The sequence below is a fragment of the Platichthys flesus genome, chromosome 20 (genome assembly GCF_949316205.1).
Source record: "Platichthys flesus chromosome 20, fPlaFle2.1, whole genome shotgun sequence".
NCBI classification, from domain to species: Eukaryota; Metazoa; Chordata; class Actinopteri; order Pleuronectiformes; family Pleuronectidae; genus Platichthys; species Platichthys flesus.
This window is the reverse complement of record NC_084964.1, coordinates 15,549,860-15,563,186: the sequence shown is the minus strand read 5'-3', so window position 1 is coordinate 15,563,186 and position 13,327 is coordinate 15,549,860. Positions and strand designations below refer to the sequence as shown.

The following is a 13,327-nucleotide window of genomic DNA, read 5'->3' as shown; positions in this document are numbered from 1 at the left end:
TTTGTATCATAAGCTTTGTGGTGGGCGACACACACAACACAACACAACACAACACAACACAACACCACATCCAGGCCACAACACTCCTGACACTCACTCACCGCTCTGTGAATCATGAAACCATAAAGGCGCTTTCACCAAACAGTCAAAGAAAAAATTAGCTCAGTCACAAAAAGAGAAATCCAGGTACCGGCACGTTTTCATGTGGCGGGGCGATCATAAAAATCATTTTATAAGCAGCAGATGTCGAAACATCTGTAAAATCATCCGGAGCAGCATCGTGAGACGTCCCCGGGCAAACAAACACAACGTGGAAGGAGCGAGACGTCGACTTGTTGTGTTGCCCGACGCTGCCGGCGTGTTACGGTGACCAGGCCTGAAAAGATATTCACTCAGTCCAAAACACATGTCCAATACCGGTTCATTACAATACACATATTATGGCCACCATAGTTTAGTTGTATGTGGTTTACGTTATTAAAGAATGGCGACAAATGTGTGTCATGATAAAAATTACAAATTTAGACTATATTTGTATTCCTCTGCTGCAGCTCACTTTACTGCCTAATGGACTCTTCTGTGTGAGCCGGGGGGCGAGAATGTAGGAAATACTTATTTTTTTAGATTCAACACACAGAAGCTGTAATAAGTGTCAATTTCTACAGGATCTTCAGGGCTCTATTAAGTCTAATTGAATTCAGCAGAAGCCCAAAAGTAAAAGAAAAAACGAAGCTAGGAAACAAATCATCTAACTTATCAAACCGAGAGAACAGAAGAAGCCAGATCCTTGAGAACTGTGAATTTAAGTGTAAAGTCATTTCTGCAGCTTAATATTCAGTTTTGACAGTGAAGCTAAATGTGTAAGATTTTAAAGTTTTTAACCCAAGGGAGTTTCTATTTTCAGGAGGATCTTTGTTGAAACAGAAAAGCAACCACTGTCCAAATTGTTATTTAGTGGGACGGGAGTTGTTTGATTTGTTATTGTATTTCCCTATACAGAGGATTGAAGAACCTGGATCTGGAGAAAAAAACACCTGTTGATCCTTTGCCTCACAAACACAATGACTTGAATATTGTTTAAGATCAGTTTGATTTACAGCATAGAATCCAACCCAATAGTGTGATACTGGCTGCTTTGGCAGATACGTCCTCTGATCCCCCTGTAATTATTATGACTGAAAGTGACACATCAGCCTCCATCTCTGTGCGTTAAGGAGACAAAGAGGAATAAAGATCTACTCCATTCACTCGTCTGTTACGAACCATCAACCTGATTAAGACTGGGCCTCCTTCTGAAATCAGACTCACTGTATCGTGTGTGTGTGACGCAGATTTATTTACGTAGAGCCACCTGCGTATTTAATTAATTTCCTGCTGACAAATTACACTAAAAAGGACAAGGTCAAGTCCCCCCCCCCCCATCCACCCACCCGACTTTATCTGATTAATTTGAAGGAAACTGAATTAGCTCGTGCTTTTAACAAGGAGGGGAAACCCACCTGACGTTGATGCACTGAAGAAGAAAAACATAATCTTTAAATAATCATATAATAACTTTCATAATTCACACAATGCTGGAAAAAAAGTGGCTCTGACAATGCACCTCTCTGTCTTCTCTGTTGCAGATGCATCACAACGTGGAAATAATTAGTTAATAATAGTAAGAAATGCTACACAAACACAAAATCTATATTTTTCATATTGTGTAATTACAAACCTTACAAAACACGTTTTTGTTTACACACAGATTCAGTTCTTTAAACCCTTCTTCGTGTCTCTCAAGTGATTTTATTTGCAATGTTCCATCTACTCATTATGTAGGAATGTTCAGGCTCACGTGGCAAAAAGTGACGTACCAATTCTAAAAGCATCTCACAGCGTCTCTTCTCAGCAGCAGCACCGCCCGTCACTTCCTGTCTGACGTCTGCTGGAAGTTCCCACAGGGCAGGTGGAGATCAACTTATAACAAACTGTGGTCACAAGCACAGATTGAATCACACCTTTCATCGTCAGTGTGACACAACCGGTCTGAAAGGGACGTGTGGATTATGAAGAAATGGTCTTTATTAAAAAAGAATAAAACACTAAACATGTGACCTTCACAGGTTTGCTGCTGTCACCATCAGGGCCGGACACGGCGAGCGCCGCTTTAGGGCACGAGTGGCTTTTCTCCCACAGAGCGCCGGCAGCTGATGAATATAATGTTGTGTATAAGTGAGGATTATGTAGAGGAGCACTTTGGCAGCCTGCATCCCTTCTCTTTGCATCCTCATTCAAATGCACAGTGACACACAAACACACAGTTCAACAGTGGGCACCAATTACAAACTGGATGGTTGAGCTTCAGAGGAAGCAGCAGACACACGGGAGCAGAGGACAGATATGAAACCGCATCTTAGAAATCAAAGCCTGTCCCATGAACACTTGATTTGTGTGAGAAGACTTGACAGAACAAATGATTTTCAGGTCTGTTCTTTTTATTTTTTTATTTTCTGGCATCTTGTCCATCTTTAAAATACACTGAAGAATTACTGATATGCAGTTTCTCATCTTTTTTTTTTATTCACGGTACAGTGAGACCCGGATTCCTGTGTAATGACACTGTTATAGGATTACAAAAACAAACACAAAAGGAAAACACATTAGCTGGCTCCTCGTGAAATGCATCAAAAAAACAGCCACAACGAAAAAGCGAGACAATGCCCATCGAGTCCTCAAAGACGTTTTATAAACAAATAACAGGCGACGTTAAAAACACATGGTTAAAGTCAAGAATAAAATCGAGTTAAATGCGCTATTACACAGGAATCTGTTAAATATCAAAACAAAATATCAACAGAAATATCGATTTTTTTTGTTTTCCACAAGTGTAGCAAAAGACTTACAGTTTATCATGGGTATAATAGCAACAGGGGGGACAAGGCCTGAAATAAAAGATCATCTGTTGCCATTCTGTCATTAAAAACCTGACGAACACACGAAACCTTCAAGTGACAAAGACTCTGACGTTTGTTCCAACAAGACACTGTACAGCTCGGGATGGAGGGGGGGCTCAAAATGATCGACAACTTCGAAAATTCTGCAGATCAACAAGCCCCCTCAATCCCCCCCCCCCCCCCCACCCCCGCCTCCTCCAGAGGAGTTCATGGAAAGCCAAGGCATTAGAAAAGGTAGCGCATCTCCTCGTACTCAAAAGGTGGAAATAAAGTCGTAGCTTAGAAAAACGAGTAAACAGCCAGAGGAGCGTGAAGTCCCCGCTCTTAGACATCTTTCTCCCCCCCCCCCCACCAAACGGCCTCAGAACCACCACATCAATCCAAAGGCGAGTCCGGAAAGAGCCTCACGTCCGAGTTGCACAGCAAATTACACAATTACAAACTACAGCAAAGAATGTACCAGAACTTCAGTGTCGTCCTGGGTTATGAAACTTGTTCTTCTTCTTCGTCACCTCCAACTTTCCATAGCGTCTCCCATGACCTGACTTTGACCATTGGTCCTCCCCCCCCACGCGCCGCCCCTGGGTTGATTGCAGCCTCGTGTCTCCGCAGCAATTGAACACGTCCTCCGCAGGTAATACAGACTTTCGCTTCAGCTGGCTGGATGATCCGTACGCACGGGGGAAATGCTTAAAGAGAGATCGCTGATGGGAGCCGGCAACGTGGTGAGACAGAATACTCTTGGTTGTCGAAACACTGTCGTGTGGTTTTAGAAAAAGGAGTCGTGTCCTAGCGCATAGGTTTCCCCCCCACAGAAAGGCAGAATGGATTCAGTCAATACAGCAAAAAACTTAGAGTTAAGAGTCAGGCTCGTCATAGAAAGTAAATGCTTTAGCACCGTAGAATACCACTTGTTGGCAAGCAAGAAAAAAGGAAAGACAAGAAAAAAGCCTCATAGGCAGGATGATCTGGAAATCTACCATTTCCAACCCTCTGATTATATTTCCAACGCAGTGTGAGGGAAATCAGTTTGACAGAGCAGACGGACAGTGAGGCGTCACAAGGTGCAGACCCCCCTTCCCCCCCCCCCCGGTGAAGCTGTCTGCGATGGTGCCGAGACGAGGAGAGGAGTCAGAGCCCAGCAGCCAGAGGAGGCCGTCACACCGGTTGGAGAAGGATTTATGAGGCTGTAATATGCAGAGTAGAGCGAAAAGAAAGGAGACGAGTTGAACTTCAGTGGTAGCAGCTGGATGAGATCTTCTACATGTGGCCGTCTCTTGTCTCCGGGAAAGGTTTCCAGAGCGGCAGGAACCGTTGAGGATTTGGAGAAACGTGACCTCAGGCGGCGTAAGAAAGGGAGCCGCTGGATTGGTGAGTCGAGTCTCAAACGCAGGTGCCTTGGTGTGTGGGGGGAAGAGCTTTTCTGTTCTTTAGAGCCTGGCACTTGTCCTTAAAGTCTGAGGGCTTCTGCTGGGAAATGTCTATGAGCGCACTGGCAACGATGATTCCTGAAGAGGAGGAGAAGAAAACAAGAAACTTATATGAAAGTATTGTTTTGTGTGTTAGGAAAACACAAACGGACAACGTAGGTACATGTTTCACCATATGGCTACAGAGAATCTATAACCGTTTAAATCTCTTTGCTTTGAAAGGAATCATAAAAAAACACTATTTTCATAACACTGAATTATTAAAGTTCAAGTCATTCAAATTAGAATCGAGACATTGCATTTCAATTCTTTTTTTTATTGCTTGACTGTGCGATAAAGTGGAAAAAGAGTCAAGAAGACGGAAAGTTGCAGATAAATAATTTACAAATTTTACAATCAGCTTTAAACAGTCGCTTCTATTCGAAACTGTTCAGAATTTCGGCTCGATTACTTCACAACTCGGGAAAGAGGACATTCCGAGGAATTCAAATTTATACTTAGGAATTAAACATTTCAGCCATAACAAGAGAAACAGATGATAGTGATACCTGACTGTCCCGGTGGAGGTAAGTCCGACAGTCCAAACGGAAGACGCATGAGGACGGTCAACACGGCGGCTTTCCCTCCTGAACACGGCTCCATGGCTACAGGTTTAGGGAGACCCTGAAGAGACGGAGAGAGAAAAAAACACAAGTCTTTACCACTTCTGTACGGAAGAGAGTCAAAGGGAGAAAAGAAGAATGTCCATCTGTTTATTCAGATTTATGATGGCACGATATGTGTAAGAATCCAGGACCTGCTGGTTGTCGTACCTCTGCTTTAAATCAACGTGGTGTCACACAGTCACACTTGAAAAGCCTTGAGATGTTGATATTCCTTTTTGTTTTTTTCGTTTGGATCAATCAGAACCATGGTCACTAGTATTCGCTGCTGAAGTCGCTGCATTTGAGACGCGGTGAGGCTTTCCCTCCCGAGACAGATGATTTGATTGGTCACACAACAAAAACACTTGAGCGCGTCCCCCTGTCAGACAAACCCACGTGCGGGGGCAACGACCCGCCACCGGAGTTAATGGCCACAACTGCTCGTCTCAAGCGTGAACAACATGTCATCCTGGTAATGAATGCCGAGGGTTTCACAGCATGGATTGGATGATGGGAGAGAAAATGGGGAATAACAACATGTCTGAATAGAAGTGACTCCTTTGTGTCTGCCTGAATCTAGAATGGAGATGAAAGAGGCAGTGGAATGGGAGACAACAGGGACGCAGCAGCACTTTCATTAAAACACAAGACATTTGTATTAATATGTTCAACTGGAAATTCTGCTCATATTCAGGTTGATCATTTTTAATTTGTGTTATTTCTTGAAAATGTTTAAACGCACCAATGTTTAGGAAACTTTCCTTAAACTGTCCACTGCTGCAGCTCCTCTGTTCAGCCTCTGTCTGGTTTCAGCTCCTCTCTCTTTAAAAGTAAGTGGAATCTTGTTTTTTAAAAATATATATAGTCATGTAGTACATTAAAGTGTACATGTTGCTGTTTTGCATGCGTTGTTACTCAAAACAATTATGCCGCACGATTAGAAAACAATATTCACATGCATGTGACCGGAGTCTCTCATGATGCAGAGACAGACATGAGCACAGCAGCCGACACACTGAACCCAGCTTTCATGACCATTCAAGTGATTCTACTAATGAATGTGAGCTACTCTCATGCAGTGGAGCTGATTGAACCTTTGCTGAATTTGAACTTAGGCAGATTCCACTGTAAATAACAGGGATATGACTCATTGGGTAAAAATCATTACAGCTGTCTCAAACAAGCCGGACAAAACTGGTTCTTAAAACAGGAGCTGCAACATGTCACTGTGGAATATGGGAGGTCACCATGAATGGTAAAGGGTTGGCTATGTGGTAAACAAAGATGGACGACATAATTAGACATTTGATGCTATAAAAACAGGGTGAGATGTCATGAGTGACAACTGAGATCGACTCTGGACTTGGTCGAGCGTGTTTTATCAGCTGGACTTTGATAATGCGGTCCGACCGACTTTAGTCCTCCGACTTCTCCTGTAGCGCCACCTTCAGACCAAGGATCGCACTGATCCGGTGAGAACTGTGTTTTTTCTGCTGTAAAATAATGTTGACTAGATGCAGTGACTTTCAGTTACACGACCAGATGACCTTGTTACGTTGTCTGCTCGGCTTTTTCTTGAAGTGCACAGAACTATGAAACTACTGTCACATCAATGCTGCAGTTGCCGTCTCCTCCTCCCCCCCCCGACAACATAAACAACACTTTTGTGTTTGTGTGAAAGGCAGCACTAAAAGCAGAGTTAAAGCAACTTCTTTCTTCACGCTGGCTGGGATGACAGCAGTAACACAACACAGAGGAAAACAAAAAACATGAGCTAGTTTCAATCCACTTCCACATAGACGTCTTACACGTCCTGCATTCATCAAACAGACCGTGTGATGGTCATTCATAACCTTCGAAGCAAATAAATATGCAAAGACAATCAACACACACACACACACACACAAACAACATATCTGCTTTCGCTTCCCCCCTGCTGACAGGTGTCATCCATCATACTCGCTGTCTGTTAGTGGTTCCATATGTTGAATGCCAGCCTCGGCGAATAGAGACAGCTGTGACATCAGTGCAGTGTTGGCGCCCGAGCGGCTCTCTGCCCAAAAAATTGCTGTCATCTTGGTCAGTAAAAGCTATGTCCATCACTCGAGAGGGGGGGGGGGGGGGGGGGGGGGCTTCAACCAACATAAAAATGGAGGAAATTGGCTCAAAAGCTGTGGTAATTTGTTTTCCCCTCAGACCAGCTGGAGGGTCTGCAAAGAGTTGGTGACAGAGAGCTGGTGCTAAGTAATTCAGTGAGATCAGCGCGGACAGGACAGCCGCCGACGAAGGGCTTCAATGTTTCCATGTGTTGGGACGAGTGTGAGCGGTAATGTGGTGCTACTCTTTCTTTACGTCAGATTTCCGAACTGACACACACACACGACATGCAGCTGTTGTGCCTGCTGATATCTTTGTGAGCGAAGGAGTGGGTCTAACCTGAAAGTATAAACAGAGCTAATAGGAAACCAGTGATGCCAGCGTGGCGCCAGTGTCCTCTTTGACATCAACGAACACTTCCAACAGCTAAGTGCTGCCAGATGCTGACCAATTAACCTTTATAAAGGAGAATTAAGGCTCCTATCATATGGTTCACCTCCGCCTGGCACCAGGGAATGTGATGGAGCATGTGATGGAGCTGCTTGTTGTCCAACATATGGATCTACACACTTCAAAAATTGGGATTTTCAGAATATATTGAAAAAAAGCTATGACAGGACGTGGAAATGTGGATTTTTTTGGGCAAATCATTAACAAAGCAACAAATAAATATAAGCCTCTTGGTGAATTATATTTCTGCTGCCTTTTAGCGTGAAGCCAGTCATAATAGAATTTGTTTAGAAATACATTCAGACTACAATAAGGCAGGAGAGCTGCTTGTTTATACTGAATGAACAATGTACCTAATGTTGTGAGACAGAAGCAGCTACTGAAAAAGCATTCTGAATACAAATAGGTGTGAAACTAATGTTGGACACAGGCGTGTAAATGGCTTCCAAAAACAACAACGCTCTCAGGTATTTGCTGCGGCCACACTTGCATTGTTTACTTCCTTTAAAAGCTGCACGGACATCTAAGAGAAACTCAAGCACTCAACGGTTCACTCTGCATCTTGAAAGGGTCGAGAAACAGGAGGCTGGAAATGTGTCTTTCTCCGGTTATCGTTTCCAAAACAGCTTGGGACGGTTTTTCACTGCAGGACTCGCCAGCGCTGCCACGTATCTACCTTAGTGCACCTTTTTGTGCCCGGAGGGGATCAAACCATAGAACACGTGGACACGCGTCCCCACAGCAATGAAGAATTTACTCGATTAGATAAAGCAGCGTTTTCCGGCGCCACTCAGATTCTGATTATACATCACCGCTTTAATAGATCTGTGAAGTGCACTCAGAGATCTAAGAAGCATTGTTTTTCTCCCTGTACATTGCCCTTTGAAAATACCATAATGCACGTTGAGTCCCACTCAGCGCTACGCTAATAGCTAATGTAGTGCCTCCTTGTTGGTTGCCACAGTGATAATATTTCTCTTAACAGCAGGTGACACATAGCTGGCTGAGGAATCACTCCCGAGGATGGAGCTCTCCACATTGCTTTAAACTAGGCTTTTATACCTGAGGCATTGAGCCCCAGACTGTGCTTATTGCCAGGCATCTTCCTAACACTGTTTATATGGGAGGCAGCAACAGGACGTCACAAAATATGCAGAATGCAAGGTTTGAGAAATCAAAGTTATACTCCCAGTAAGTAACAAAAAAGGGTAAATTAGGTAAAATATACATGTAGGACATAAAACAGCAAAAAAAACAACGTTCCACAAGTGATCATCTTTTTTTTGCTGTAAGATTGAAACAATCATAAAGATCTTTCAAAAATCTGTTCAAATCTTTAAAAGCTTGGTTTCATGACAATATCTCACATGAAAGCTTATTTTCTCAACATCGCTTGAAAACTGTCAGCAAGTCTGCAGCTGTGATTTGCGGAGGACAATTCATATGAAAAGGAGACGGACATGGGAAGAATGGACCGAGAGAGATTTCTCCTGATGTGCGCAGTGGATAAAGGGCTGACATATTGTGAGTAGAGAGCGTGAGCACAGCACAATGAGGTCTAATTATTGAGCACTGCAAAACTATATCACGTTCTGTGAGCGAGTATCCGATGCCAGAGCGAAGTCGACATGAGGAGGGTTACGTGGATAAATGTATCGGTGCTATGGCGGTCAGATTTGGTAAAGGGACATTATAACATTAATAACATGTTTACGTACCAGCAAGGAGAGATGATGTTTAAGATACATTCACTGCATTTATTGTATCGGCATTAACTTGATCATCTATATATGTGTGTGTGTGTGTGTGTGTGTGTGTTTATTGCACGTGCAGGACTCACATCAACCACCGGCTGCAGCACTTCTGTTTGTTCTCCTCTGGCATCCAGCGCCACAGCGACTGAGGCAAATGGACGACTGGCCATCTGCTGACGCTCCCTCATCAGTTGCTGGAATATCAAACACAGATGACAAATGCGTCCGATTACATGACAGATTACTGTGGAAAGGAAGCTGGGAAATGTGCTCTAATGCAATATATACATGTAAATATAGTAAACATCAGTGATCTTTGTAACATACAACCCAAAGTACACATTTTGAATTACAGCACCTAAGAAATGAAGAATCATTTACATATCAGTATACATGTGTTAAACATTTAATCCAATTGATCTCAAAAATAACATCTCACAATAATAAGTAAAGGTATTAACATGTATGTAGCCATTGATGCATCAGTAATCAATATTCTAACAATGATGCATGATGTGCAGGATATGTCTATAATGAAATAATGAAACATTCTATTAAACCCTTCAAGGGGATTAAGAGTGAGAAAGATTGGATGATTGAAAAAAACTGTGTTCAGGCACAAATGGGCCCAGGGCTACTACAGCGTGAAGCTCAAAATCAATAACAGATATTGTCGAGGAAACATTGAAAGCACACACACACAAAACGTCCATACCCTGAGGAGTTGGACATATTTGGTGCCCAACATTGAGGCCCAACATTATTTGAGGGTTTCCAGTTGAGATTATAGATTTTACTGGAATCAAATTCAACAAATTAAACTCACGACAACTAAACAGCCACGTGATTTATTATCATTTCCACATAGATCACTTTTCTTTATCACAGAGAAAACGGCCTCTTGGAGATCGTGCACATGAAGGCTGGGGCGAGGTCACTACCCGGGAGTGACACCATCTCTGCAGAAAACAGCTTCCCACGTATTCTCCACCGATCAATATTGTAAAACAACTTGTGCCACACTTTCATCAGCAACAAGCCGCGTGATCAATATCTGAGCACGCCGCCATTTTAGCGACAAGGACATCACTGATTGGTATTGGATTTGTGATGAGCTTAAGTGTGCTGCATTAAGATCTAATTGCACTTGAGATTACTAAGCGCATCAAGCCGTTGTGGTGATGGGCCTCGATGGGCTCTCCTGCCCTTCCTCCCCACATCTCTGAAGTGGCATAAACATGGTGTGGGAACATAAAAACTATTCCATGCTTAGACTTACCAAGGGACATATGTAACAATAATAAGAAAATAATCTTTAAATATTCAGTGCTTTTGCAGGTTCTGTGTGAGCGGATTCTGAAGCATTTCCAACTATGGGACTCATTGATGGGGAATGAATTCAGAGGAAAGTTCATGTTTTATGAAGGCGTCACTCTGTTTGAATCGTTCCCTGCGGGAGAAAGAAAAACCACCAGCCAAAGGAGAAATTGAGATTGATCTCACTGGATTGATTTTTCTTTTCACAGCTCCGATTTTTAAACTTTAAATCTGAAGGCCGGTATCAGATTGTTGTACATCTCTACTATTAAACATCAAAACCAGCAGCACCAGACCTATGGATTTAAGCTGCTGGGCCACTATAGGTCAAAATGAAGAATTCTGCCCTTTACGAAAAGATAAAAGCAGAATGGAGGGCCTGGCGGGGTTGCTTTAAAAATAAAAAAATAAAAGAGCTCGAGGTTTATTACAGTTTTCAGGACAAAAAAGCTTAAAATCCAACAACATACATCCTAAATGTCAGACTGCAGTAAAGTTATTTATCATGCTGCAGAATTCATTTAAAGCAACAAAGCATAAGGAGGGAGCATGAAGCACACCCGGTGAATTCTAGTAGTTTGCTGCGTGTCCTCCACATGCATCTAAAATGTTCTGGGAATACACTCATCAAAAGAGCCAGTATAATACCAGAGAGATTCTAGAAATGAATACTAAGTTAACGACAAAAGGAAAGAGTGAACTCTGTAAAACCAATTAACGTTTCCACAATGACAGACTGATTTTGTCGAGAATACAAGCTGGAGCCTTTCACCGTTGTGATAAGGCCGGGCATGCCGTGTATTGCTTTGCAACTTGATTAATTTGGCAAGTGAGCGCGTGAATTATCTGTTCTTTTGAATACGCCATTTTGCTCCCGTCATTGGATTTTATAAAAAGGAAGGTGTCCTCCTGCCTCCGAGCAAACTCCACACCTAAGCCGGTCACTTTGTCCTTTTCAAAGATCACTGGCTGCACCTCAAGGCGCGGTCCCGCAGAATAGAAATAGATCCAGATGTAAGAAAATGAAAAGTAAAATTGTGTCTTTTAAAGGCGACATGGAAAGGTAGCAGGTATTAAATGTTGATGAGGTCGGTACGGTCGAGTCGTTCTGTCTTTAGCTGTAACACCCAGAACTCGCCAAAAGATTTGACTCATACATATTATTAATACGAGTACATTTTAAAATAAAATATTCATTAAAGTTACCTTGTCGGATTTCCATAATTCTGCTCTACTCATTAGCGAGACAGCTTCCAAGGGTAAACTACAACCTGATATGAACCCCTAATCACAGCGACGCTCCTTTATCTGTAGCTTTGGTGGAAACTATTAGAGTCCAAAGTTTGAAATGAACAAGGGACAATCAAGGTGACCAGGGGCTTAAGAGAAGGATAATCTTATTACAGCGATCAATGACGGCTGATTGGGCTTTTAGGAGGAACGAGCGCGGTGTGAGACTACGTCAAGTCTGAAGAGGGACATGTGAGAAATACGAGGTGAGTGGTGCTTTCCTTTTTCTTTTTTAGTCGTTGAAAACATTTGAACAAAGTCGAAATTCAAGCCGTCCTAAAAGAGAAGGGAGTTCAGAAGCTCGGCCCCGAGAAGCACAAACATGATATATTTGCAAAACAACGGTTGAGTTCAATTAATGGATTTCGTAAACTTGCGAATCCTGAGGAGATATTCGCTGTATTTTTACAAAACAAAGTGTATTGGATTACAAATACATCATGGACTACTCCTTTTAACCAATGGGTGTGTTACTCATGAGGATACATCCTCTGAGAGCCATGAGTCTGGAATTGTGATCGATCTAGTGGGTGTTGAATTATTTTCTAGGCGAGGAATGATGCTCGATGTGATAGAGGATCACCGAAGTCAGTTCGATTTACCCTCTGGGGACCATGAATGTCAGAATAAAGGGTAACCATCGCAGTGTGGACCAAAGTGATATTTTACCCCATAGAGCCATTAACTTTCCATTATGGACGACACAGAAGAGCCTTTACATCCATCACCATTTTATCCTTCTCTCACACAGCCGGCAGGTTTAAGTCACCACTTCCGATACTGGTGACCGCTGTTAGCCAGTGTCATTCCCAGTACAACCACCACGGGCTAACGATAGCTTTCAATAAACAGATAAAGGGTGAGGGTTCGTGCTTTATGTGAAAACCGTTGCTCAATAACACTTTTGAGTGCTTTCAGAGTGCCGGTAAAACATCAGCACTCAACACAATGGTCAGTGTGTACGATGTGCGCCTCTGGGCCTGTTTGTACGAGCGTGTGAGAGAGATAAAAAAAAAGAGAGCATTAGACACACCCACGTGTTTGTGTGTAAAACATCTGTGTTGCCGTCATGTGAAATGTCAGCGCCCCCTCCCTCCCGCTACCCCCACAGGTATTTCACAGAGGTCAGACCTCGACTTCCTCCGTGGCATTTACAGCCACGGAGGCTGCAGCCGCCACTCTGGATCAAAGTATCATCACCTGTTCTCGGCTAAAATGAGTCAAACACAGCAGCCGCACCTCTGGAACCGTGTCCTTTCAACCACCAACCAATAAGAAAAGCTCTTATCCAATTAGTGCATTGGTGTGGGGAAAGATAAGCCTCCTATCAAATCAATACCAGAAATGTCAAGGAATCATATACAATGACAAATTGACCACGTGTGCACACTAATGTCGGATGTGTTAGA

The 13,327-nt window shown here is 42.9% G+C and overlaps 1 protein-coding gene across 1 annotated transcript in view; it reads right to left on the bottom strand.

Moving 5' to 3' along the window:
- Positions 1–2,456: 2,456 nt before the first annotated feature.
- Positions 2,457–13,327, bottom strand: part of atrnl1b (attractin-like 1b) — a 52,979-nt gene continuing 42,108 nt past the window's right edge. Inside the window, exons 27-29 of the mRNA XM_062413889.1 lie at positions 9,398–9,505; positions 4,915–5,029; positions 2,457–4,444 (exon numbers count right to left, since the gene is read on the bottom strand). Of these exons, the coding sequence (XP_062269873.1) occupies positions 4,320–4,444; positions 4,915–5,029; positions 9,398–9,505 (348 nt within the window). The 3' untranslated portion in view covers positions 2,457–4,319. The remainder of the gene's footprint in view (positions 4,445–4,914; positions 5,030–9,397; positions 9,506–13,327) is intronic.